The sequence below is a fragment of the Balaenoptera borealis genome, assembly GCF_965194805.1.
Source record: "Balaenoptera borealis genome assembly, chromosome: 11".
NCBI lineage: Eukaryota > Metazoa > Chordata > Mammalia > Artiodactyla > Balaenopteridae > Balaenoptera > Balaenoptera borealis.
Window position 1 is genome coordinate 55,267,049 of NC_138868.1, and position 27,889 is coordinate 55,294,937.

The 27,889-nt window shown below is 51.9% G+C and overlaps 1 protein-coding gene and 1 pseudogene across 2 annotated transcripts; both read right to left on the reverse strand.

Annotated features, from left to right (window-relative positions):
- Positions 1–403: 403 nt before the first annotated feature.
- LOC309605806 (guanylate cyclase 2D-like) lies at positions 404–22,330 on the reverse strand. Its single transcript, XM_082342096.1, has 4 exons — positions 22,312–22,330; positions 15,296–15,444; positions 12,363–12,526; positions 404–1,933 (listed from the first exon to the last, which is right to left on the reverse strand). The coding sequence occupies exons 2-4, from the start codon at positions 15,356–15,358 to the stop codon at positions 1,843–1,845; spliced, it is 318 nt and encodes a 105-aa protein (XP_082198222.1). The 5' UTR covers positions 15,359–15,444; positions 22,312–22,330; the 3' UTR covers positions 404–1,842.
- A 58-nt stretch (positions 22,331–22,388) lies between these two features.
- Positions 22,389–24,366, reverse strand: LOC309606624 (guanylate cyclase 2D pseudogene; annotated as a pseudogene). The gene is made up of 2 exons: positions 24,349–24,366; positions 22,389–23,348 (listed from the first exon to the last, which is right to left on the reverse strand). The product of its transcript is annotated as a guanylate cyclase 2D pseudogene (transcript).
- Between the last annotated feature and the right edge of the window lie 3,523 nt (positions 24,367–27,889).

Here is a 27,889-nt window from a genome sequence, read left to right on the forward strand (position 1 = left end):
TTACCATGCAAGCAGGCTGGTAACTAAAACTGCCCACGGAGCTGGTGACATGGGTGGAGGGCACCGGTGACCTCACAGAGCCTTCTGGGTGAGTGGTGGTGGAAGTCAGGCTGCGAGGGCCGGCAGGAGAGGAAGATGAGGAAGTGAAGTCAGCATCAGCAAACAGGCCTTCTGAGAAGCCTGGCTGCCCGTGGAGGCAGAAGTGGGGTGGAGGCCCGACGGCTGTGAGGTCAGAGGACGGCAGCTGGAGAAGAGGACCCAGAGGGACTGAACAGGGTGAGGGGTCCACAGATGCTCCCCTGGGGGTGGGTAAGCTGGGGCTGCTGTGGCCCATGGGAAGGCCAGGGAGGTCAGGGACCTGCCCCACGTCACACAGTCAGTCCCGAGCCCGGTCCTCTCCCGGCAGATCGTCTGCAAAGTTGAAGGACCCAGGGCTGCCTGGGGGCCTTTCTGTGAACACAAGCTGGTTTTGCACCCAGGAATCTGGAGTGTCCTCATAAAAAGGGTGCATCTGTGTGTGTGCTGCACCCTGAGGGCTTCTCCATATGCCCATCCATCCCCCTCCTCCTCCCTACCTCTCTGGACCCCAGTGTGTGTCAGGGAGGGCACTCAGGGATGAAGATGAACAGGGCACTGCCTGTCCCCAGGCACTGCTCTGCCCAGGTTCCCTGGGGTCCTGAGGCCTGGGGGCAGCCTGATAGCTGGGGGGCAGGGATGCTCTAACGGCCCTCAGCTCCTGTCCATATCGATCCTTCCACCTGGAGGACGTGCAGCCTAGGCTGCTTTAGTGCTGGTCTTTTCCCAGGAAGCCCATGTGTGCCCCACACGTTTCTGGTCTTTGAGAGATGGGAGGGGACGATCCTGGAACTGCTGCGAGGAGTCAGTTGGAAGTTCTAATGAAGGAAAGACCCTGGGCAGGAAGCTCTGATGTGGTCGTGCTGTGGGCCCCTGATGGGGCTCTGTCCATCCCCAGGCTAGCCGCCCACTGGTGGAATGAGCCCGTGGGCCCCTGTGGGCCCCTGGGCCGCCTCATTTCTAGGAAACTAATTCTCAGCTATGGGCAGCACCTGTGCCCTGTGGCCCTCTGTGAACCGCCCGGTGCTCAAGTGGAAGAGAGTGAGGAACAGCACGTTGCAGTAAAATGTTCTTGCTTCCCCCGCTCCCCCATCTCACCTGTGTTGCCCTCAGCAAGGGACATGGGGTCGCAAAGGACAGAGGACAAAGGAAAGAGCCCAACTGCAGGGCAGGCACCAGCTCTGAGAATCTGCTTCTTTTTGCCCCTAAAATATGAGGGCCTTTGATCTGTAAATTCCTCATCTGCAGAAATAGTCTGCAGTCAAATGCTCTACCACTGAGCTATACCCCCTGCAGAAATAGTCTGAATGGTGATAAACGCCCAGTGATATTTATCAACGTATCACCTGTAATGGGCTCAGAATGGGAAGACTCCACATGCTGAGTGACAAGAGGGAGGTTGAGCTAATGACGGCCGCCACATGTTGCAATCCTGATGCTGTAACTACAAGTGTGAGTGAAGTGCTCTGAATGATACCCAGGGCGCTCAGGACATTGAGCTGAGAGCACAGACCAGAATGAGAAGTTATGGAGGCAGCATGATCTCATCCACGACATAGACATCAGCAACAGGCTGGCAGGAACCATGCTAAAGTGCTAACAGTGGCTGTCTCTCAGGAGTGGAAAGATGGTGATTATTTAATCATTAAAGAATTCTGTATTTTCCAAGTTTTCCCCGCTAGGCAGGTAATACCTTTATAATCAGAAAAATAACAAGTATCAAATTTCAAACAACAGAGGCCAAGCTTTGGGGGAAATTCCACTTACTCACCCGGGGTTTGATGTCCAGAGGTGTAGGGAGGGGTCTGGGGAAGCCTGCCTTCCCCACCAGCCAGTAGGTCTCCTTGAAGCCCTTCCCCTGGAAGAGAGAAGAAAAGAGTTGAACAAACCTTCTCAAGCAGAGAGCCAGGGCAGAGGCAGGATTCCCACAGCTGGGAGGAAAGCAGCCTAGAGCCTGGAGGCAGATTGTCTGGGTCCAAATCCTGGCTCTGTCACTTCTGGCTGTGTGACTTTGGCCAACTTACTTCACTTCTCTGTGCCTCAGTTTCCTGAATACCTCATAGAGTTGTGAGGATTCAATGAATTAATATTTATTCGTTAGAGAAATAAATAAATAATGAATCATGAGTTCTATAACCAGCAGACATGGAATGCTAAGATCCCAGGATTCTGTGATTTGTGATTCTCCCAAACTGTTGAAGGATACAGTGGTCTCCCCTGGGATGGGGGTGCAGCTACCTGGGGGATCAGGATGGGCTGTCCTAGAAGTTTCACACGCCACCTGGACCAGGGATGGGTATTGCCCCTTGGATCCCTCAGGTCAGCCCAAAGAACCTGAGGTTGGCATACTGCCCTCCCCACTCCCACTCTGCATCCCCTTCTGTCATCAGAATCCTCTGTTCCTTGGGACATCTAGTGCCTACTCCCCCAAACAAGACACGCCTGCCCTTACTCCACTCACCCATAACCTCAGCCTCCAAAGCAAAGGATTCCGCTTATGCTGGCCCTCACCGGCTGTGAGATTTTGGACAAGTTACTGCTCCTCTCTGAGCTGCTGCTCTGACATTTCACCGTTTAATGAAGTGAGTCCTGTGGAGCCCCCCACTGGAGTCCCCCAATTTCTGGGGCCCAGTCGCAACCCTGGGCCTTTAAATGCCCCAGCTGCTCCATTCACTCCAGGAGGCCTGGCTCTAGCTGAGGAATTGGGGAAATGAAAGGGGGTAGGGTAGGAAGAAAAGTCATTCATAGGATGGTACCATTACCTTACTGAACGTTAACATTTAAAAAAGAATGCAGAGGTGACAGACCAATTTCTGCCTTTGAGGGCTGATGGGCGGGTACAACCCAACATCACACTGACAACATCAGAGGGCCAGCTGTGGGACTGGTGGGTGCACAGAGAAGGCATGACAGTTATTTCTGGGAGAAAGGAAGAAGAGGGATATTTCTGGGTCAGGGCAGGCTTCGGTGAGAGCTAAGGTCTGTGCTAGGGTTCTGAAGGATGAGTAGGAGCCCAACAGTGCTGTGGAGAAGGCACAGGCTTTGGAGCCACCAGACCTAGGATTCAGCTTGTGACTTTGGATAAATCTCTTTGCCTCTCTAATTTAATTTCCTCAAATGTAAAATGGGGACGTGGATCCTCCTTTCATTATTTCTGTGGTAATAAATATGTTACTATCTGTGGTGCACCAGTGTGCTGCTCAGGTAGGTCATCAAGAGAAGTAACTTCTCTGCCCCGGCCCTTCTCCTTATGAGGAGCCAAATGAAGGAGGGGCTCCCCGGAAGAAATGTTTCCTGAGAATCTGGGGAGTGAGGAGGACATTAAAGGTGATCAGCTCCCAGGCCGGCATTTCCTTTAGCTATTTCAGTCAGATGAGACTCTCTCCTGCTGCCCGCAGAAACTGGACCTCTGGAGACTGATTTCCCATCAATCCCAGGAAAGAAAGTCTCTCACCTTTAGCTCAGTCCGGTCTCTGATATCAATTTTGTAGCCTTCATCCAGGCTGAGCAGTGTCTGGGCGGTGCTTATGCAGACATGAATTCTGTATGCTGAGAAGAAAGGTAGTAGTCAAGTTACCACCTGGTGACAGCATACCTAGTGTTCGGTAAAATCATTAAGAGCCTGTAACAGCCCCAGTTCCAGCCAGTCAGGCACACAATTCTGATTCATGCAATACCTTTTGCCTGGCCCTCTTGTCCCCCTAGTAGATTGCTGGGCACTAAAGTGGAGGTCTCAAGGGAAAGGAAACTACATGGATTGATTGTGAAGGAGAACTCAAGATGAAGTCAGAACCTTAGGAACATAATCTCTACTTGTAGGAAAGTCTTTGAAGGCTGAGTCAGTGCAGATAAACGGTTATTTTTCTTTTAAGGGCAGGGCTCCCCTCTAGGGCCATACATCTGATTAAGCAGGATACGTACTGAGCGACATTAGGGAGCACACAACATGTGCAGCCAGGAGCAGAGGCTCAATTTTTTCAGCTGCTCTAGCCAGGCCATCAGAGAGGCTCCTGCTGCCAGCAAGGGTCGAAAAAGGCGTATTTTTTTTTAATTGAAAGGTGTCTCCTCATTGGAAAGATGGAGAAACCAAGACCTAGAGGAAGAGCATTTTGCTCAAGGACACTAAGCACACCGGACCCAGTCAGGGTGAGGACCCAGGTTTCCTGGTTTCTGGAGTCATTGTTTTCCCTGCTAATTCTCTCATGAGATCATCACAAAAGCCCTGTGCAAAGTTAAAAGAACCAGTGACATACATCATCTCCTTCTAGTTGTTTTCCTGATAACTAGGGTACGCTGCCACCAGGCGGTGATTTGGTTACTAAGCACTGTTTCAAACAGCCAGGCTGCAGGGGTCATTGAGGGAGTCCTTCCCTGGGCTTCCCTAGGATAGAAATATGAGACACTCATGTAGCCCTGTAGACTCCATCCGGGATGCGGTGTTAACTGTGTCCCCAAAGAGGTAGTACTGAGGCATGGTGAGACCCACAACCCCCGCCATGCAGGGCCCTGAAACTCAGATGTGCCCAGTGAGCTCCAGCAGGTCCTGGACCCAAGAGAAGTCTCTACAACACTCTTGTCCCCCCCAGTTCCCCCCAAACTGCTGTCCCCACCCCACATCTTGGGCTCCAGCGGGGGGGTTAGGATGAAGCTGTATGGAATCTCCAAGAACACCCAGAGAGGAGATGACATCTATGCCAGGCTCTGGACTGGGGGTAGGGTGGCACAGATAAATTGGAGCCAGGCTCTGCTCTTAGGGTGCTCCCAGCCTGGTGAGGAGAGATGTATAAATGCTAATCAATGTTGTGAAGAGGAAAGCACCAGGGCTGTGCCAGCCCAGAAAGAAGACTCTGACCCAGCCCAGAGGACTTCCTGGAGGAGGCAGTACCTAAACTGTGTCTTGAAGGATGAGAGAATGAGTCGGCAGGGAACAGCAGGTGCAAAGGCACAGAGGCAGAGAGCCCACATGCCTGTGGGAAACTGCAAGTGGCTGGGTATAGACAGAGTACCAAGTGGAAAGTGGTGGGAGATGTGGCTGGAGAGATTAGCAAGGGCCCAGGAGGCTATGAGGGGGGTGGGGAGTTTGGACTTTATCTTGCAGGTGAAGTTATGGAGGGAGGAAGGGGTGAGGGCACAAGAAGGATATTCTATAGTAGAGACCCTGAGGTCTCTCCTAGTCCCCTCCCAGCAAATATTTAGTTGTTTGCATGACCACAGAAGGTCTCTGTTCTGCCTCTTCCATCAGACTATCAGCTCCTCAGCATAGACTTAGATGACCTTGACAGATGCTGAGATAAAAAAATATATATGTGTGAATCTGAGCATCACAGATTCTTTGATTTATGACATCTTAGAACCTTAAAATAATAGAAGAAAAAAAGAATTGTAAAAATTTTCTATTATGGATTTTTAGAATCTCAGGATTCCAGAAGCACGCCATTGGGGTTGCCCCAGCCAGTGCCCCAGGCAGGGTTGGGAGACTCCTGCAGCCCCAAGTCCACATCTGAGTGCAGGCCAGCCCTGATGCGAATGGGCACAGTGGGCGCATGCCTCATCCGGAAGTCGCCCACAGCCATGTTGGTGATCTCAGCTGCATGCTGGCTCCTGTTGAGCCGGGGCAGCCCCTCTGCCACCATTTAGGAATCCCCGATGGTCTCCACCTAGAAGTCACATCCTTCATGCTCCAGGACAAGAACCCCCCTCCTTGGACTGACCCACATCCCACACAAGGCCACCTCTCTGGAGTCCCTGACCCAGCCCTCAAGTCTCTGGCGAACAGTGCCATCTTTCCCAGGCCTTCCATCCCAACCACTCTGGCAATGATTAGACCTGCACATTTCAGATCACCTTTGTCTGAATTGCAGGTCTCACCTCTGACCCCAGACCATGAGTTCCTTGGCAGCAGCCCTGGGTGCCCCATCTACACAGTGCCGCAGCAGCAGATCAGGGCTTCATCTGGAGAGGAGTGCCTGTATGTTGGATATATAGCCTATTTCCCAAACCCTTGGCCTTCCAAGGTGTACTAAAAAGAATGTAGTGTTTGAAATCCAAGAGATGTGGAGACAAACCCCGGCTCTGCCATTTACCTTGGTCAGGCCACTTCACCTGTGCAAGCCTCAGTTCCTCTTATATGAAATGCTATTAAAGATAAAGATTTAAGAGCCAGTTTTGTCATAGATGCTCAATAAACAGCGACTTCTCTCGTTACCATCATCATCATCATCATCATCATCACCATCATCATCCATCACCATCACCATCACCATCACGATCATCATCATCATCTTCTCCTGGGCTAATGCTTTTGGAGACGATAGAATCCCAGAGTCTCAGAATTAGGAGGGACTTTAAAGGCCATTCACTTGCCTCCCCGTGGCTGTCCGGTCCTGCTCACGTCTCCTTCCTGAGGTGGCTGCTTCTCCCTTGGGGCAACTCTGATTTACAAAAGTTGAGTTGAATGGTAACCTGCCTTTCACCTGCTGGTTCCAGCTCTACCTCCTGAACTCAAGCCACAGTTCTTTCCTATTCTGAAGCTCATTCTCTATTCTGAAGGCCCTGTTCCAGGTGCTGGGGACACAGATGTATACCGTGGCCATCTCCCCTGCCACAGGCCAGGCCAGCCAAGGTTGAAGTCGGCAACTCTACACCCCAAGTCTTCCCATCTGCAGGTTAAAGAGCCCAGCTCCTGCACTGCCACTCCTACAGCAGGCACATGCAGGCAGCCCTCGGACCTGTGGATCAGAGCTTTCCCTCTGGCCAGGCATAGCCACTCTCCCTCAGCACCTGGTAGACAGTAATAATAATGATGATGCTTCTCGTGCCCACAGGGGGTGCTATAATTCAATAAATTTCTTTCGCACACCATTATCTGTGGACTGTGCCCTACTACCTATGTCCCCCAGCTCTTTCCCTCACCCAGAATATCCCTGCCCCAATACCGGGAAGTGATCTGCCCTAATCATACCACATTCTGCTCATATACTTAAATTTGTTCCCTACAGCAAAAGGCTTAAAATTCACTCCCCATGGAGCTAGCAATCAGGGACTCCCATGATTTGCAGAATTTCCTGACTTACTCCTAACACTTGCTCCTGGTTCCCCACGTTTCAGCCAAATGGGAAACTTCCTGCTTTCCGCAGAGACACTCAGCGCTTGCTCACCTCCAGGCCCTGATGGTCTAGTCCCTCTGCCTAAAATGGTCTCCCCGAGTCCCTATCTGTTGAGATCCAAGCCCTCCATCAGCCCAGTTTTCACTGCATCAAGTCCATTAAATCTCCCCGGTCACCAGCTGGGGAAAAGATGTTTCCTTCCTCAGGGCTGTGACCTCCATCTCCCTCCCTCCCCATCATCTGCACTTACTATGGGCTGGCCTGAATGTGGCTGGGTCAGGGGCAGGGCTGCCCCCCACTGTGTACATTTCCACACAGGAGAGAGACCTCCCACCCCATGCCCCCGGGAAAAATATGAGCAAGCTCTGGCTTTCGCTCTGCCCACACCCTTCTTCCCCACAGGAGGACAAACACATTATCTGATTGGCAAGATTGGAAAAAGGACTAAGTAAGTGCTCCCTTATTACTCATATAACCAGACACTATTCCAAACCCTTTACAAGAATTAGATCTTCACAAGAATTCTGTGAGGTAGGTACTATTACTATTGTCATTTTGCAGACAGAAACTGGGCCAGAGAGGTTAAGTCACTCGCCGACGTCACACAGCACAGATTTGAACTTGTTCAGTCTAGCTCCAGAGCCCATATGCTTTGCTGCCTCTTGGTGTACATGGCTTGGGCTCTTTCTTTCTCTCTGCTGGGGAGAATCTGCCTGCTATGTGGGGTTTCCCTCTGTTCCTGCCCTGCACATGGTCAGCACATGGGTCTGGGCCAGGTCCTGCCTCCGAGACATAGCCTGGGAGATCTACTGCTTGCTAGCCTCTCTTCCAGCCCACCAGGTGTGCAGCTGCAATTCAGGAAGAGACACCAGCTCTGGGGACCCAGCACTGCCTCAGATGGGTGACCCAAGGTCCAAACTGGGGAGGAGGAGCAGTAGAAAGCCCCAAGGTGGCCACACATCCAGACCACATTCTCCAAGCGGCTAAGCTGACCTCTAACCCTCCACCTGCCTGCCACCTAAGCTGGAAGGGAGAGTTTGGTGTAATTAATAACCACCCTTACAACCCCAGCAGCAGAAAGATGACCAGGCACAGGCCCTGCCCTTTAGGAGCCCAGACTCACAAAGATGATCACTCAGAGACTCCTGTCGTAAGGGGCACTCAGCTACAAACGAGGGCTGCGCAGCTCCTTGTGCACAGGTGTGGTCCTTTTGCTGCTGGGAGAACACAGCCAGAGGAGAGGTGGGTGCAAAGGTTTCCATACTAACAAACACAGAGGTGAATTCTAACGCCACCACTGGCTTGCTGTGTGACCTTGGGCGAGTCACCCACCTCTCTGAGCCTGTATCCTCATCTGTACAGTAGGGATAATAATGCATCCCTCTGAGGGGCATTTCGAGGGTTAAATGAGATATCCTGTGACAATCCGTAGGCCAGGCCAGTCCTCTATAGACATTTAACTGGTACATCTATATCCCCCCGCAATTCTGTGCTTTCGGGGGGAGGCCTCAGCGCCTGCACGAGCTGGCGCTCATCATCGAGTTGGTATGAACGACAGCACTTCCTCTCACACTGCTTAATCTGCAGAACCGCCCTAAGCCGTAGGCACTTTCACCTCTGTTTTACAAATAGGAACTCGAGGCTCAGAGAGGTGAAGTGATGTGCCCAGGGTGGCTCAGCAGTATGGCCGGGGCCAGGCCCACCCGCCGGGCGGAGCGGCTGAGGTAAACCCTCTCCTCCCCCGCAGCCCACTCGAGCCCTGCTCCAGAGTTATGTCCATGAAAGTGCTCACTCAGCGCGTGCTGGGAGGGAATCACAGACCCCTGTGGAACCAGGAAATGATCGCCTGGCTGCCTCCCAGCCCAGACCGGATTAAAGAGCAGTAACCAGATCCTGCTGGGACGGAGGGGAAACCAAGGCGGCTGCGTGAGCGATGAGAGATGCGCTTGCACATGGGGGGGACCCGGCCTCCTGTTTCCCCACATCTGGATGGGTGTGCAGGCCTTGTTTTATTTCATTTCACTCTGCCAGAAAGATGCAGACCTCTTGGCCAGAGTTCAGAGCAGATCAGAAAGCGTGATTCAGAGCTGGGAGGGACACATGTGTGAGAAAAGATTAGCAGGGGAGGAAGAGACAAGGTCAGGGGTGATTCAGGGCACATCAAAGCTGCAGGGCTCAGCAAGACGAGATGAGGAATCTTTTCCTGGGGCCCATGGTAGCTCTGGAGGCAAGAGGGAAACTCAGCCAGCATGACAGAGAATGCCTCAGACCACGGGCTGGGGCAGGAATGTGGGGTCCTGAACAGGGAATGGGAAGGAAGATGTGTGCTAGGAATGCCAGTGGCTCAGGTTTCCGCGGGTCAGTGTGGGGCAGTGGACAGAGCTGGGCGGTGGTGGTGGACATGGCACTTTCCTGTCCTGGCTCTGTCACCTACCAGCTGTGTGACCTCAGGCAAGGCACTTCCCTCTCTGGACCTCAGTGAGCTCCTCGTTTAGTCAGCACCTGTTTCCTGAGGACCTACCATGTACTGGACATTGCCAAGCACTGGGGACAGAGTCGTTTAGGTTGGAACCAACAGGTCCAGGGGTAGTTATGAGAGCATCACACAGGAGCTCCTAACCATGTCTGGGAGGGCAGGAAAGCTAACCTGAGACCAGGAGGGAGCAGAAGGGGAGAGAGAGCAGGGTTCCGGGAGGAGGGAACAGCATGTGCAAAGGCCTTGTGGTTAGAGAGAGAGCAAAGCTTGTGTGAGGAATACAGAGGACTGCAGGGGCAGAGTGCGGAGATGCAGTGGGGAGGGAGGTGGTGACAGCTCCTGGAGGGCCTTAGGGGCCGCTACGAACCTGTGGCTTTATCCTGAGGCTGTCCGTGTCCTGGGATGGTGAGCCCTGATGAAGTGGGGCTACAGGACCAGAATGCCCAAGTTCAAGTCTCAGCTTCATATCCTGCTGGGACTATGTAATTAGACAAGCTGCTTAACCACCTGTTTCTTCATCTGTAAATTAGAGGTGCTATTATCTACCTCATACATTGTTATGATGATCAAATGGGTTAATACATATAAGGCATCTAGACTGTGTACCAGTGTCTGGTATACAGTAAGCACTCAATAAGTACTGGCGATTACTGTTGTCGGGACACTGTGTGTAATGCTACCAGCAGACTTCCTGGCACCTCAAAGCGTTAGTTCTCTCCTCTGAAACTTCCTGCCCATGTAACCTTTCCATCCTGGCTTCAGCCCAGGGTCTGGCCCTCCCCAGTCCCGGCTTTCCTGGAGGGCGGTGGCAAGAAGGGGGCTGGCATGTCACAAACGAAGGCTAAGGCCAGGGGAGCCAGAGTATGGCTGTTTCCTGGAGCTTCCTCCCCACCTCATCCACTGTGTCTGAGGCTGACCTAGGACCCCCCAGCAATTGGATCAGAATAGGGGAAGGGGTGGGGTGGGAAGGTCCCCAAAGCAGGCGTAGAGGGCAGAAAGCTATTCACTTTCACAGGCTCACAGTTTACACAGCACTTCTACCAGGGGGAGAGGATCTGCCCATCATATGTGAACCCCTGGAACTGAAGTCATTATTCCTGTTTTATAGATAAGGAAACAGAGGTCCAGACTGGGGAAGCCAAAGTGACACAGAAGCCGGTGGTCAGGGTGGGACTCAAACCCAGAATCGAGAAGTGCACAGGGACTAGATTGTGAAGGATCTTGACGGCTCTGCCAAGCCCCTGCTGCCCACTCCAGCATCTCCCACCCACCACTCACTCCCACTGCTGGCCCACTTCATGTCTAGCCATCACAACCCATTCAGCATCCCTCCCAATTACTAGGTCCACCCTCTCAAGCCTCAAGCTTTAGCACTTTATTCCCCCATTGCTTGCCTGGAGCAACCACACCCAGGCTGGACAATGCTAGGAAGACAACACCTCCTCCAGGAAGCCTTCCTTGCTCTTTACACATCTACTCCTAGCTGGATTGGGGGCCCTCTCAGCCTCCAGCACTGAGAGTTCCCCGAGGGCAGGCACAGAAGCTGACTCACCTGTCGGCCCTTGCCTGGCACAGGTTGAATATCTTTCCCCACCTCTTAAATCTGGGCTGGCCGTTTGACTTGCTTTGACCAACAGAATATGTCAGAAACGGCAATGTGCCTGATCCCAGCTTAGATCTCAAGAGGCTTCTGGGCTTCTGCCTTCTCTCTCAGAACTTTGCCACACCATGTAAACCATACCAACTCACCTGCTACAGGATGAGATACCATGTGGACCAGAACTGAGTTATCTCAACAAAGGCTCCAGAGTCCAGCCAAGATCAGCAGAGTTTCCTCTCACCCACAACTGACCACAGATGTATGAGTGAGACCAGCTGAGTCCAGGGACATTTCCAGCTGGACCTATAGGCTTGTGAGCAATAATAAATGCTTATCATTTTACACCACTGGGTTTGGGGGGATATTTGTTACACAACAATAGCTTACTGATTAAAAAAATGCATAAATAAATGACTGGAAGTAAATGTATGATGCAAACACAACATAGAGGAGGGAGAGATGGAATGCCTGCCTCTTGGTCCTCTCACCTTATACACGTCATGGTTGCCCAGAACAGCATCAAACAGTGTGTGGAGGTCATTGAGCAAGCCCACCACCTCAATGGGCTCACTCAGGGCTGAGATGGTGGTAAAGCCTACAGTGTCACTGAAGTATATGGTAACCTGGTCAAAGTACTCTGGCTCCACAGTCGCCCCCATTTTCAGAGCTTCAGCCACAGACCTGAAGGGATGGGAAGGGCCAGAGTCACAAGGTGGGAGGACCCTCTTTCCACAGTTGGAATTGAGAGAGGGATATTTGGGGGAAAATCCTGGGTTGGGTGTCAGGGGATCTGGGATAGCTCTGTTGGTGTGCTGGCTCCCCTCCAGCAAATACCTGCCCCTCTCTGGACATCATTTCCTCTGAGGTCAGATGGGGGACCCTGTGCCTTGTCCTTGTTCCCTAGGGAAAGACGCAGCAGAAATTCAACACTCATGTGCCCCCAGCAGTGCCTAATACATGTAAGCGTTTTATTAAAATATGTTGGATAAATAAACAATGAATGAATTGAATGAATTCATGGAACCCAGATTTACTGAGCACCTACTATGTCCCAGGTCCCATGCTCAGAGCCACTGAGGCTAGAGGCACAATCAAGTCCACTCACGGCAGGAGCATCTGAGAGAGCAACCTTTCCATCTTCTGTCTCTCCAACCCCAGCTCCTCAGTCCACTCCTGGATCAGGTCCTCCAGGTTCTGGGAATACTTCTCCAGCATCCGCAGCATAGAGTCAGCAACACTGGTCTTCTTGCCTTGGTTGATGCTTTTGAACTGAAAATGGAATGAAAATCCCAATTTGTCCATGAAGGTCAGCACACTCGGCCCTCAGGTTGAGAATCTGGGCCACAGGAATGAACCAGACATAGTCCCTGCCTGGAAGATCCAGATGGTGGGGAGCAGATATGTAATAGACCAGGGGTGGCAACTCTGACAAGCGAAAGCACAGATGGCTGGGAGGAAAAATGGGTTGGTTCTCTATGAGGTGAACAGGCAGGGAGAGGACTTTGCACAGGAAAGTTTGCCCAGCATTGCATCACCATTAGCAAACACATTGGTTCTCACAAAAACACTGTGGAATAGGCATTCTTTGTTCTCAAAGATAAGTGGATGGATGGATGAAGAGATGGGTAAATAGATAAAAGCAATGTATGTAGATTATTTACGTATATAATCTATTTCTACCTCTTTTTTTCTCTCCTTTTTCAAAAAATTGTTTACAAAATAAAAAAATATGTACGGGCGCTGGGACCAAAGAAGAGTAAAGGTTAAAAAAAAAAAGTTAATCCAGGAGTGAGGTCTATATGCAAAATGCATGCTAGAATTTGGTCACAATTTTGGATATGAGCTTCCTAGCAACAAAGCAAAGAGGGAAATAGAGATTACATAATCTATGGAGTCCATGAGACAATGGAATATTAAACTAGTTGCTCAAAAGGAACACAACTACTGCTGGTGCTGAGCAGAGAGAAGTACCTCTCTTAGGTCTTCATAAGAGGACATTCACATGTTGTTATAAATTGTACCTTCAACAACAACCTTATAGGAAATATGGCACCCCGTTTCCTAGGGAGACTTCCTAGAACCTTCCCCAGTGTGGTTTGCACCTTCCCAAAGTGAAGTCAGTAGGAGAAGCAAATTAATGATGATCAAAGTGGAGGGGTTCATTCCTGTCTAAATCCAGCATCTCGACCTTTGTGTGTGTATAGGTGTGCATATCCAACCTTCATTAATACTGCTTCTCTCAGGCAAATGTCTGTAAAGTAGGGATTAGCAGCAGCCCCTGAAGAGCACCTATTTTGTATTGCTCATCAAAAGCAGAGGCATAAGCTTTAGGGGTCAGTTGCCATGAGTGTGACAGCTGCTGACCTTGAGACAGCAATATGGACAAGAAGCTGACTGTAAGGTCATCTCTGCAAGGAAGGCCCCCATTTTATAAAGTAAGAAATAAAGGATCTGAGAAATATAACTTATTATAGGACAACGTAATGGTGGAACAGAGTTTCAAACTGAGGTCTATTATATATTAATGTTATCATCAGCCACCCCTCTGAATTATTTTATCATTTGGAATGTGTTTTCCATTGTTCCCCTTGCATTGCCCAGGAACAAAATCATAGGATCTACAAATAACAATCATTTTCTTCTTCCTTTACAACGTTCATTTTCTTGCTTAATTGCATTGGCTGGTACTCCCAGAACAATGTTATATGAACAGAGCCCAAGTCTTTTGACTTCAAGGTCAGTGCCCTTTCTCCTCATTCTCTCCTCAGAAAATTGATTTTTTTTTTGGCTTGGTTATTTCACTTGATGGTCACACCAACATGTCAAGTTAGACCAGAGTTAGTCTTTCTAGGCATCACCTAAGGAGATCTGAGGCTCAACAGTGCAATCAGTTTGGCCAAGATCAAGTAGTAGGTAAGTGGGAGCATAGATCTGAATGCAGGCCTTCTGACCCTTAGCCTCCCCACAATGTGACGTAATTCTCACCTTCTGCATGTGACGCATATCATGTGCCTGTCTCTGCCTTCTCTGCCACTGAGCCTTAGGCAGGCTCACCCCTCACTCAGGGCAAGAGCTTTCTCCCCCACCTCGCTAGCTATGGCAATCTCTGACCCCTGGAAAGATTCTAGGCTGGTGTTATAAGAACTGGTTGCTCGTCCTAGCTCTGCAACCCACCCTCACAGTGGCCACTGAGAGCTCATTCACTATGAGTCCAGATTTCCCATAGGACACCTGTGTGCTTCTCCTGTCTTCCTGTCTCTCTCTCCCTCATCACCTGTCTGGAAGCCCCTCTCGCTCACTGAACCTCTCCTTGGCAACGTTCCACTGCGGCTTGGGAGTGGAGGGCAGGAACGGGAGGCACAAAGATGTCACCTCAGGCTTGATGGGTTGCTCTGTGGGAGCCATTAGCCAGCTCAGTCAGGCCCACACACGCCACCACCGCCCTGCAAACTCGTACAGGCTTGCCTCCCCCCTCCCAGTGCAGTCCCCGAGGCAGGCCTGGGGGGCCCCAGTCCCCCTCACATCTCCCATCCCCTGATGCGGGGAACCAGCGCTGCCTACACAGCCACAAATGGCCCCTCTGCTCTGGTGCCAGGAGGCCCGGCACAGGGTTGGGTCCCCAGCATCAGCACTGCACAGACAAACCTGGGTTTGGGTTCCAGCCCCACCTTTCACTCCCTCGCTTACCTTTGGCAAGTCCCCTCACCTCACTGTGCCTGGGTTTCTCTCTTGTAGAGCCCAGATAACAGCAATGCTTCCTCGGAGAGCTATCATTAGGGTTAAATGAAGTAAGCACAGCACTTAGCACGGATCTTGGTGCTCAGGAAAGCAAATGTCCCTGAACCCAGAGTTCTGAGAAAGCTTTCCTCAGATGGTGGACCTCGGGCCCCACCCTCAGCGATGACGATGCTGGCCCATTGCCCCCTTTCTGCCCAGTGGTTCCAGGCCCCGGGGAGAGTGTGGGGCCCCCACTGGGGAAAGTGAGGTGCACTGATCAGCCGTTTCTTGTGAGCAGCCAGTTCCTCTGGGGACACTGACCTGGGTACAGATCTGGTCCAGGTTGGGTCTGTCCTCCGGAGCCTCCTCCCAGCACTGCTCCATCAGCTGGATGCACTCAGGTGGCCCGTGGTCAGGAGACACCAGTGGCCGGCACAGGGGAGGGGGAGACACCACCTTCCTGATGATTTCTGCAACAAGCACGGGCCGGGCAGTGGGGCTGAGGTCCCCAGGAGGGCTGGTGGGAAGGGGTGGGCCTGGGATCCTGAGAGGGAGGGCAGGGTGGGCCCGTGGGGTGCAGACATCAGGCCCCGAGGGTATTCCTCAGCCCCTTGATCTGTGCCCCGGGACGTGCTGCCCAGTGGACCAGGATCGCTGTTTTCCTGGGTCCGCCCCAGAGTGTGGCCCGGGAAGGGGTCTCAGCCTGGGAGACGGGTGAACAGGGTTTGAATTCTGGATCCGCCACCACCTCTCTATGAGATGGTGAACAAGACAGCAATCTCTCTTGAGCCCCGGTCTCCCCGTCTGTGAAATGAGCTTAATAAACTGCCTTCTTAAGAAGGGTGCTGAGGGAGGAGATGACAGATGCTAGATCTCGGGGTACTAGGTTCACCCCAAGCCCTGAACCCTGCACAACTTGTTACTGCTCTGTTACCAGCAATGACCACGAATGTGCTTGAGACCTGCGCAGTGCAGCTCTTTCTACCAGCCCTGCCACCTGGAGGCTGTCTGGTACCAACTCTCCGCAAGTGTGAAGCAAGACTCTCTGCTTATCATTATCACCATCATGATGACTATTTTCCCAGGACCGCCCCTACTGTGGATCTTCCTGTCCCCGCTCCACATGATGAAGACCACAGACTAAGTCGAGATCAGATAGATCAACAATCCAGCTCCGTCTCTGCCACTTGCCATCACTCTGTGCCTCGGTTTCCCCACCTAACAACCAATGGAAATAACCCCACCTCGGGAAGCTGTAGTGGGGCCTGGGGGAGCTGAGAGATTCACGGGAGCACCGGGAGGAGGTGAGGCTGGGTACCAAGCTCAGGCTCTCAGCGGCACAGGAGAGGACTTTGAGATTATCCACTTACATTCTGTACAAGTTATGCCATCTCTCTGAGCCTCAGTTCCTCACCTATCAAAACGGCATAATAATAGTACAGACCGCACAGGGCTGTTAGAGGTATAGCAGGTTAATCTCTGAGGAGGGCTGTGATCCTCCTCAGAGACGGTGAGGAGGTGGGTCCCTTGGAACCAGTGAGGAGAAGCTTCTTTCTGGATTCCCCTTGGCTGGCCTCCGTGTTGGGGGCAGCCCATGATTCACTGTCCCATTTTACAGACAGGGAAACTGAGGTTCCGGGGTGGTGAACTAGGTCACCCACAGCCACAGGGTCAGTAACAAGCAGACGCCGGAACTGAGCCTGATCGCCTCCCAGCCTGGCACGATTTTCTCTGCTCAGAGGTTCCCAGTCTGCAGGCGTCAGACCCTGAGGGTCTCTGAGTAAAGGGTCTGGGAAGCTGTATGTGCTTGCAAAGGAGTGTGTGCAGATGGAACCAATAATATCACACACACACACACACACACACACACACACATGTCCAGCTCTTTTTCAAAAGTATTTGGATGGTGTTGTGATGCGTAAAATACAGATCCATTTCAAAGTGTTGCTGATTTCAGAGCAGATTTTTGCCTTTGGGCATTTCCTCAGTCAGCGGATATTAAAAGTCAAATAGTAGCATGTGAGGCTCCAAACTTTTTTGTCATTAAAGTGGAGTCCTCACAGGCAAGCATGTTGGGAACCCCTGGCCCAGGCCAGGCCGGGTCTCGTGTTCCCTCCCCATGCCGGGCCCGCCGTCCACACCCCATGCATCACTGTGACGGATCAGCCCTGCTGGCCGCTGACCGGGTAGGCTGCACAACCAGCTCCGTGGAGAAGTTGCTCCGTGGACGACTCCAGGAGAGTTTAGGGCAAGAGCACTGAGCTCACCCAAATCCTAGACCCATGGCTTCCCGCTAGGGAGTCCCTTCCCCTCTCTGAGCCTCACTTCATTCATCTCTGAAAAGAGTGCACTAGCCCACCTCACAGGGTTGTCCAATGGAATAACGCATATGAAAGTGCTTTGGAAACCACAAGTATCCCCCCCAACCACGACAGGATCTTAAAAAGATGCTATTTCTAAGAGCAAGGAGGTCTGCTTCCAACTGGGAGAGTCAGAAGAGAACATGAGATTCCCCACTAGCACACCCCTAAAACCACCCAGGGCCCACCGTATGCCAGGCACTTTGTCTAAGGCATTTCACTGAATCCTCACAAATACTCTGGGAGGCAGGCATCATGGTCCCCATTTTACAGATGAGAAAACTGAGGCTCAGAGCCTGAAAGAGATTTACTCAGAGTCACAAGGTGAACTGGTGTGGAGCTGGTCTCAAGTTCGTGTCCCCCAAAGACTATGCTCTCGACATTTTACCGCCTGACACCAGGAAAACTGCAGCCAGGGAGTAGCAGGTCCAGGACTGACAGCCCAATCCAGGGGTGACCCTGGGGTTCCAGACCTCATCCCTAAAGCATGAGAAGCCCCGATCTGAAGGGCCCTGCACGGTGGCATGGCTGACAGACCCATCTGGCTGGTCCCCCCTCTCTCAGCAGGCAGATGTTGCCGGGGGTGGCGGAGCAGTTGAGGAGAGTTGAACAAACGGCATGACCAAGCCCCTTCCCTTCCCACTCTTCCACCCCATAAATCTGGGGCCTGGAATGCTCATTATTCATGGAGCAATGCTTTGTGGAGAAAAGAAGCGAGGCCAGGCCTCCCCGTGAGTTAAAGATTATCCATCTGGGGTGGGAGGGGTGGTGGGTTCTGCTCCATCCCTGCCTGTACTGCGGGCCGAGATGCAGGATATCTGTGAGACAGGTCCCTGGAACAGGACAGAGGCAGCAGGGGGACAATTAGAAGAGCAGCCTAGAGTTCAGGGAGCCCTGACAGTGAATACAGAAGGGGAGGAAATATTTCTGAAGTTGGGCCCTGGCACTGGGGTCAGAAGAGAAAATGCCTAAGACCAGGTGATGATGAGGAAGGTGTGAGTGATTACACCCAGAAGCAGGGGGACAAAGATGCTCTTCAAGGAGCCCCACTCAGGCAGAGGACCAAGCCCCCAAATACTGAGCCGACTGGTGACATCAGGCATGGACCAGATGTCTGACACATTTTTAAATCTGATCCCCACTATAAAGATGGGAAAACTGAGGCTCAGAGAGGGTAAGTGATTTGTGTAAGGTCATGTAGTAAGTAAGTGATCCAGGGGGAGAACTAAGGTCTACATAGACTCAAAGCCTGTGCTGGGCAGCCCGGTGGTTAGGGCATGAGCACCTCTGGACACGGCAATGACATTGGGAGAGGAAGGAAGGGGTTGGGCTTATACCCAGAAACCAACGTCTTTAGCCCTGGAGCTGGTCAGCTGCCATTTTGGCAGAGTTGCCGAAGGCTGCCTGGCTTAAGTCAAAGAAACCCAGTTCTTGCTGTCAAACCAGGCATGTGTGTCTGTGTGGTTATTTTCAGGCCCCAATTTCCTGATGCTCACAGAGCTCCTCAACTACGTGGGGTCTCCGCCCGAGACAGGCCAAGGAAGGAGGCGGAGGATTCTGTGCCTTCCGCTGAGAGCCCTGGGGAGCCATAGGGGGGCCCCAAGTCAGCACCTCCTGCAGGATGATGCCGATGCTGAAGGTGTCTCCTTTGAGGGTGCCCCGCCCGGGTTCCCCAGGCCCCCGCAGCAGCTCTGGAGCCGTCCACAGCAGCTCTGCAATCACAGGATGAGGCCACAGAGCCGTCACCCGCTGACCACCCAAGCTGGGCGGCACTTCACACATGTGGTGTCGTCGTCCTGTCCCTACAGCCCCGGAGGAGGGAGGTGCTTCTGTTCTCCCCCATTCACAGGTAAGGGTCCCGAGGCTCAGAGAGGAAAAGTCATCACCTCAAGGTCACACCACAGGAAGTACCGGAGCACCAGACATCTCCCCCTCTCCCCTTGCCTCACAAGCACCCAGTGTAAACAGAGGCCTCAGAACCTACTGGCAGCCTCCTGCCCACCCCTGAGCTGACCTTCCGGGGCTGGCCGGGGCGGGGAGCCCGCTGAGCGTCCAGGAGCTCTGCATAACCATGGTCAGTGACCTGCAGCACAAAGCGTCCAGCCACAACACAGTTTCGGGACTTGAGGCGGCCATGAGGGAAATGCCGATGGTGCAGATACCACACCCCCTGCGGTGGAATAATGGGGGTCCCTGAGGCCTGTGGTGAATGAGAAGGACCCCTGCTTCTCTCAGAATTCCCACGGACCCCAGGAAACCTTCCTGCCTCCCTCACCCTTTGTCACACTGTCAGATTTTTCTCAGTTAGACAAAGTAGAAAGAGCCCAGGCCTAGGAAATCTGAGCATCTCTTGTCTCCCTTCCCTCCCCATTGCCTCCACAGCTCCAGGTTTGAGAAGTGTTCTCACACGGATCATATCCAGCACCAGGAAGGCCTTGAAAGTCCAGTCCAGCCGCAGATCCTCATTCCGCAGCAGGTCCTCCAGGCTGCCCCGGGCACAGTGCTCCAACACAAGAGCACTGACCCCAGGGGCCACAAAGAAGCCCAGGAAGGTGGCAATGTTCTCATGCCGCAGCTCCCGCATCTGCCAGGGCAATGGTCACCTTAGCAGCCCCCAGGGGACTCTCAAAGTGTGGACATCTGACCCCCAGTACTTAGCACCCAGCACACAGCTGAACACAGAGAGGTATCAGAAATGTTGGATGGATGTGATGGGTGGATGGATGGATGGATGGATAAAGGATGAGTGGATGGATGAATAATGAATGGGTGGATGGATGGATGGATGGATGGATAAAGGATGAGTGGATGGATGAATGTGTGGATGGATGATGAATGGGTGGATGGGTAAATAGATGGGTGGATGGGTGAATGAATGAGCCAGCGAAATGAGTGTGTGGAAGCATCATGGATGAATAAGTGAATAGGCTGTAGCCAACTCCACAGAATAGGGATCTAGGACTATTCTCAACCTAAGTGACATCATGGACCTAGAAACTTTGTAAGTTCTCTCCCCAAGACTCAGAGACTGATGAGCAGAAGAGCAGAAGAGGTCAGGCACAAGCAGTCCAGCAGGTCAGAGAGCTCGAATCCAGCCAGCAAGGCTAGCATTTGCCCGAGCAGGAGAGATGAAACCATTGTCTGGCATGGCCTCCCTCGCTAAAACAGTTCAGGGTTCAACTAAGTGGAGGAAACCTGAATACTCTTCCCACTCCTTAGAGATTTGCATGCTTATTAGCATACAAGGTGAGGTAAGAATGGCCTCAAATCCTTTGACACTCCTGCTGTCAAGAACTTGGGCCTCTGACCCCTCCCCTTGAATCTGAGCAGGCTCTGTGACACTGTGACCAATAGAACACGGTGGAAGTGATCTTGCGTGTTTTGGGTCCAGGTCTTAGGAGACTGACGCCTTCCATTTCCTGTTTGTTGGCGCCCTCTCAGTTGGAGGCCTGAATGCTCATAAGAAGTCACTCTACCCTGAGTCACCACACTGGCGAGACCACGGGGAGAGGCCCTGAGATTACCCACAATGGGAAGGCATGTCATGATGAGTCCTCTCTTCCAACCGCCCAGCCAAGGCCCCAAGCATGCAAGTGAAGCCATCTGAGGCCTTCTAGACAGGGTGTCAGCAAACTTTCCTGTTAAAGTCCAGATGGTAAATATTTTCGGCTTTGTAGGCCTTGCAATCTCTGTCACAAATACTTCTGCCATTGCAGTGTGAAAGCAGCCATAGAGAGTTACATAAACGAACCCATTGGCCCGTTGCTGAGAGAAGCCCCGGGGTAGACCCACGCAGGCGGTGCCCAGGCCCAAGCATGGCTGTGTTCCAATCAAATTTTTTTCTACAAAAACAGGCAGTAGACTTGGTTTGACCTGAGAGCCAAGCACTGACAGCCCATTTACAAGCCGAAAAACCACTGAGTAATCCCCAATACAGGTCAAGTGGAACTGAAGAACTGCTTGGCTGAGCGCTGCTCAAATTTCCTACCCACAAAATTGTAAGACATTATAAAATGGTTGATGTTTAAAGCCACTACATTTTGGGATAAGTTGTTACACAGTCATAGATAACCAGAACAGCATGGTAAAGGTTCTGAGAAGTCCTGTGTCTAAGCCAAGAAACTTCCAAACTCATTTGCCCACAGATAGAACCTTTTCTTTTAAGAAACATCTACACATATTGATTGCAAGATTCCCACTGGGAAATGCCTAACCTAAACCTCCAGACACTGAATCTCTCCGAAGCTGATTTCAGATGGTGGTGGTGTTGGAAATAATAATAAAATCCACAATTTTCCAAAGGCACTCTACCTGCCAGAGACAGTTCTAGGTTATTTCATCTATTCTCTCCAATCCTCATAATTCCCCTGGGGTGGATTTCATCAGCTCCATTTTACAGGAAAGCCAAGTGTCCTATGGAGGCAGGATTCCATCTCAGATCTTCCTGACTCAAATCTTATGCTCTGTCCTCCATCCCACAGTGCTTCTCAGGATGGTGACCATCTCGGGGGTGAAGGGGCTTATGTGAGTAGTGACGATAGGTGACTGGAAGCTCCCCGAAGAAAGGAATTCTGTCTCTTTTCTCCACTGCTGTGTCCCCAGAGCCCAGAGCATAGGCGGTGCTCAAAAAATAGTGGACAAATGAATGGATGTGTAGAGGGATGGAGGATACAGTTGAGGTCCTTCAGTGGTGCTGATTGTACCATGTGATGATAGTGATGAAGAGGATTGTGCCCCTGGTAGTCATGGTGATGATCATACTGGGGTGGTGATGTGAAGCTGGGGATGCTGGTGTGTGATGCTGACAGTGATGGGGTATATCTGTGATGACAATGGGGCAGTGATCATGATGATAGGAAGCACTTCCTTTTTTGAGGCTAGAAGCTTCTGCATTGAGTAGAGACCAATCCAGACCGGTAAGGGTCTCCTGACAGCACCCCGTCCGCAGCCCACCCTCCACGCCCTCTGCAGCTCTACCTTTCTCAGGAGGCTGAGGCAGCTCGGCCACAGCTCAGGGGCTGTGCCAGCTTCAAACTTCAAGCTTCAAACCTGGGACTCAGGTCCTGCTACACTCTCCTTTTCTTCACTCTACCAGGCAAGAACCAAGAAAGCCCTTGGCTCCCACTTCACAATTAACACATGCATCAGAGCTCAAAATCCAGCTGTATTGCTTGCCAGCTGTGTGACTTGGGCATGCTACTTACCTTCTCTGAGCTGCAAAATGCAGACCTCAGCAGAACTAGCTCACAGGGCTGCTGTGGGGTTAAATGTGGGCCTGTTGTCAAGTGCTCAGCCCAGTGTCTGATATAAGAAAACTCCCCATCAGCAGCCATATGAAGTCCCGGCTGCCCAAAGGAGGAAAACACCCACATACACTTACCCTTCAGACCATCCACGCTGCAGAGCTGCTTCAGGACCTCTGTGGCCCCCTGCTCCCCGGGTCCCAGAGAGGTCACCAGCCCCACAGGCAGCCCGTATGCCCTGAGAGTCATGGCCACCTGCCGGGCAGTAGCCAACCAGATGTCCTGGTGGGAGGACACAATGGCCACGTGAGCCCAGCCAAAATGTCTCATGACGGACAGCAGCACGTGGGCAGCCGAAGGCAAGGTGGGCACCAGCACACCTCCTCCCTCTGGAACCCCACACACCCAGGGGAAGAGGGTCTTTCCCCAGCCTTGGGCCAGCAGGGCTGCTGCTGGGCAGTAACCAGGATTGACAGGGCCCACAAAAACAGCTACGGTGTTCTTGTGGGCCAGGAATGTGGCCAGGGCACTAGCGGTGTCACAGCCCGTGGGAAGAACCACGGAAGTCAGCTGTGAGCCCAGCGCCAGTGAGGAATCCTGGTTGGCTTGGTTCACAGCCAGCTGGGCAGCCACACTGGGGAAGGCCTGAGCAAAGATGGGGTCACAGTCCCAGGGACCCAGCACCCCCAGGGTGAAGGTCCAGCCAGCCACAGGAGAGTGCCCCAAAGCAGCACAGAGAGAAGTGGCAGGAAAGGGACTATCCTTGGATGGCTGAGAGTAGACCCTCACGGGCCCTGGCAACGTTGGCAGGCCTTCCTATGCAGCAGCTTCCAGGACCAACCTTCAGGGTACAAGCCCTCCTGCAGTCCTTGGAAAGAGGGATAAAGATGAGGTTGGCTTTCTAGCATTTTCTGCCTGTGCTTCCTGCATGATTTTGAGGCAGACACCCCTCCTGCCCCCAGAACCTCAGTCTCCTCATTGGTAAAATGAGGGATTTGGACCCATGATATCGGAAGACCCCCAGCTCTGGGGGCCTAACCTCCTCCGCAGGACTGGCTCACAGCCCCGAGATACCCACGCACGGTCCTGGGCTGGAGCTCAGTGGCTCAGCGTGGGCTCCAGAGTCAGAACTGGCCAGACCCGGCTCACTGCTTCCCATCCTTGTGGCTGTAGACCAATCTCTGAAGTTTCTGAGCTTCATTTTTCTCTTCTGTAAAATGTGGATAATGAAACCTGGGGGCACCCCAGGAAGGCAGAAGATCCAAACTCACCCTTAAGAAACTGCCAAGCTGGTAGAGAGGCAAGTCCCAGCCAAGAGGAGAGCGGATGCCGAGTGCGGGCAGTAGCAGGACCAGTGGTGAGGCTCTGAGGGCCCCGGGAGGAGGGCTCACGGACGGTTTCCCAGAGTCTGAACCACCTACACTTGGAGTGTAGATCAGGAGAGTAAGAGGATGCCCTCCCAATGCCAACTGCAGTGGTCTGTGCAGAGTAGCTCCTAGAAATTATGTTCAGTGCAAAGGAATGAGAAGGGCCTTGGCATCACACAGAGGAATAAATCCTGATTTTATCACTTACTAGCCCCTGACCTTGGGCAAGACATTTAACTTCTCTGAACCTCAGTTTCCTCATCTGTAAAATGGAGATGACAATAGCTACCTGGCAGAGCTGTGGTGGAGACTAAAATGTGTAGCGTGTTTACAGTGGGGATAGTCGTTGCGGTGAGTAGGGAACTAACTAGGCACTTATTAACCAGAATAGTTGTCAACATCACCGTCACCATCATCACCATCTTTGCATCTTTGAGGAGAGGCAGGTGTACTGTGGTGTAAAGAAAGCTGGACAGAGAGGTGGAGGCCTGAGCTTCAGCCCCAGTCCTGCCCCTGCCCCATTCAAGGCCTCAGCCTCCCCATCTGTAGAAGAAGCCGGTTTGCAGGGCTGGCCAGACCTGAGCCCTTCCAACCTGTGATGCTATGTTTCTCCCAGCTCAGAGGCCAGGGTCTTGGGGAGGGCTGCTCTTCGACCAGTCTCTGAGGGACCCTCTGTACACTCCCTCCTCTTCTGCTGTGATACTCTAAGTGGTCTCCTAACATCCCACCCCAAGGGATGAACCCCTCAGAGCAGCTGGGTTTGTTCTGGGCTCACAAAGAGCTAATCATTTCTGGTTGGGAACATAGGCATATACGGCTGATATTAATGACAGACACCTCTCCCCTCAATCTGTACTTCCCAAAGCACCTGTGATCCACACCTGTGCCTGGTGCTCCTAGAGACCCTGAGGAGAGACCTCTTATCCTCTTTTCCAGAGGAAGAAACTGACTCTGGGCAGGGCAGTGACTTGTCCCGGGTCTCACCAAAAGTTAGGGCTGAGCTGGTCCTGAGCCTGGCTTCCCACCTCCCAGCCAAAGACAAAAATCACCTCTTTTATTGAACACCTAGAACATCAGAGCTGAAGGATCCTGGAGATCTAAGCATCTGAGCCAACTCCTCTGTGTACAGATGGGGAAACGGGTACAGAAAGGGGTGCGGACTTCCCTCCATCCCACAAAGCAGCAAGAGGCTCCCCTGGTCCCTCAGTCCTGCTGGCCATGCTCAGTGTCCCAGGAATTCTGCGGCCAATGGCCTGCAAGGGGTCACAGAAGGCTCAGGCCCTTAGCGAGGGCAGCCTCTGGCCAGGGCAGGAGCCACCTTTAGCCCCGCCTCCACCTCTGACTTGTGAGACAGTGTTCACTCCCTTTTCGGTGCCATCTGTACAGGGAGGGCTTAGTTTATATGTTTAGGGTCTCCAAAGATCCTTCATCTCCAATATTCTACCTGTCAACAAAAATTAGGAAACAGGTGATCTTTGTCTCTGCAGCTGGCCACGTCCCCTCTCCTAACCCTTCCCCCAGGAGTGTGTGAGCTGCAAGTGCTCCCACCTCTGGCACAAGGGGTTCAGGTGCCACCCTCCTAGGGAGGGACCGTTTGTAGCTTTAGACTCAAGTGGATGGACACTGAGGACCAGCTACAGATAGCTTGGCTCATGGAGCCAAGTTCATGAAGCTAGTCAACTCCATACTACCATAACGCAAAAAGATGAAGATGCCTTTAGTTACATTAACAAACAAATGACCCAAATATTCCAGGGAAGGAGGATGGGGGACTCCTGTCAGAGCCAGGGCCCCTTCAAGCCCTGTATCCAAGGGTCACTCTTCTGTGCCCCAACCTGGTCCTTCTTGCCTCCTTCAGGGCAAGCTCCCCAAAGACCCACCTGCCACGCTGTGCTATTGGAGCTGATTGACCGCCTCTCGGCAGATCCTGAGGTTCCTGCATGAGCGTCCTCGGATGTCAGACTCTCCAAGGGAGCTCTGTCCTGGGGAGCCCCCGTTCCCACCACAGCCCGCACAGTCCCACAGTCACCACTCCGACTGCCTGCCAGCTTCCCAAGACTCCTGCTGAGGGAGGGCCTCGTATATGGCCCGTTCCCCCCTGTCCTCCATGGGGGCCTGAAGAAACCGTTTGGAAAATTCCATCTGTTCAGACCCTAGGGCTCTGGGGAGCCAAGCACAGACGAGAAGGAGGGAATGAAGGAGAGAGGAACTGAGGGAAGGAGGCAGGGAGGGAAGGAGGATGTCTTCAGCACTACGGACAGCTCCACACCTGGCTGGGACTCCCAGGAGGAAAAAAGAATGGGCGAGCACTGAAGAAACCAGCATTACTGAGCGTCCACTACGTGCCAAGCCCTGTGCTGGGCACTATTTATACAACCCACTGAGAAAGGTACTGTCATTATTATTCTCACTTTATACATGAGGAAAGTACAGCTCAAAGAGGTTAGGTAATTTGACAAAGGGCACAGAGCTAGTAAGTGGCGGGGCTTCTGCTCATCACACCACATTGATTCTTTGGGAATTATAACAGCGGTTTTTCTATCTTCTCTTTTGATGTGGACCCTTATGTGGAGATAGACGCCAGAACCCAGTGGATTTTCAGCCCTTCCTCTGCCACCTGCTCTCTCCTACTAAGGTGAAATTAACCTTTACTAAGTACACGAAGTTTGTACTATGTGCTAGGGATTGTACATACCCTATACAACCTCTCTGGGCTGTACATAGTGAATGCTCAATAATGCTGGTTTCTTTAGTGCTCGCCCATTCTTTTTTCCTCCTGGAGTCCCAGAAACCATTGTTTCTGATGGTTAAGTGCTGCCATCTACCTGGCTTCCCATTATTCACACTGAGATCAAGGAGCTTCCATTACAACACCCCCCATGGCCATCTCTGGCCTACAAAGGACAACTACCATAGAGTTCCTCAAGGATGGGGAGGTCTCCCACCCCCATGAATGCATTCCTTAATGCTTGGGTGAAAGGAGTGTCCTCCAGCTTCTCCTAGGGTTGCGAGCAGGTTGCATATAATAGATCCACCCCAACGTGCCCACTCTCCTGAGCCTTCAGACTTTCCTACACAGTGTTCCAAGGAAGTTCTGGAATTTCAACATTGTTCAGTAAGGCCATCACTGTGTCCAAGCTTCAATTAATCAGATTATTATATCCAAGACATGTGAACAACCTAAATGTCCAATGACAGATGAATGGATAAAGAAGATGTGGTACCTATATACAATGGAATATTACTCAGCCATAAAAAGGAATGAAATTGGGTCATTTGTAGAGATGTGGATGGACCTAGAGTCTGTCATACAGAGTGAAGTAAGCCAGAAAGAGAAAAACAAATATCGTATATTAACACATATATGTGGAATCTAGAAAAATGGTACAGATGAACCTATTTCCAGGGCAGGAATAGAGATGCAGACGTAGAGAATGGACATGTGGACACAGAAGGGGAAGGGGAGGGTGGGACGATTTGGAAGATTAAGATTGACATATATACACTACCATGCGTAAAATAGCTAGCAGGAACATGCTATAAAGCACAGGATGCTCAGCTCCGTGCTCTGTGACGATCTAGATGAGGGGATGGGGGGGAGTGGGAGGGAGGTCCAAGAGGCAGTGGATATAGGTATACATATAGCTGATTCACTTCATTGTACAGCAGAAACTAACACAACATTGTAAAGCAATTATACTCCAGTAAAAAATAAATTAAAAAAAAAAACCACTCCTGGGTGATCAAGTCAAAATATTAAATTCCACATCCTAGGCTAGGGCACCCATGTCAGTGAATTTGGCACAATCAATTCTTATAATTCTTCCCCTTGGTCTAACACCCTCGGAATCCACTCCCACAGGCTCCTGCTTATACAGATTGACAGAGTCTTATAAGTATTTCACTGTCTAGACTATCTTCTCACAGTGCAGGGTTTTTTTTGTT

Bases quoted from the DNA above. Each gene is read 5' to 3' on its own strand.
- LOC309605806 (XM_082342096.1), bottom strand. From the start codon at position 15,358: ATGGAGCAGTGCTGGGAGGAGGCTCCGGAGGACAGACCCAACCTGGAC. The intron at 12,527-15,295 runs GTCAGTGTCCCC...TTCCATTTTCAG, and splicing joins TGGACCAGATCTGTACCCAG to TTCAAAAGCATCAACCAAGG. The intron at 1,934-12,362 runs GTGAGTGGACTT...TCTCTCTTCCAG, and splicing joins CTCTCTCAGATGCTCCTGCC to GGGAAGGGCTTCAAGGAGAC.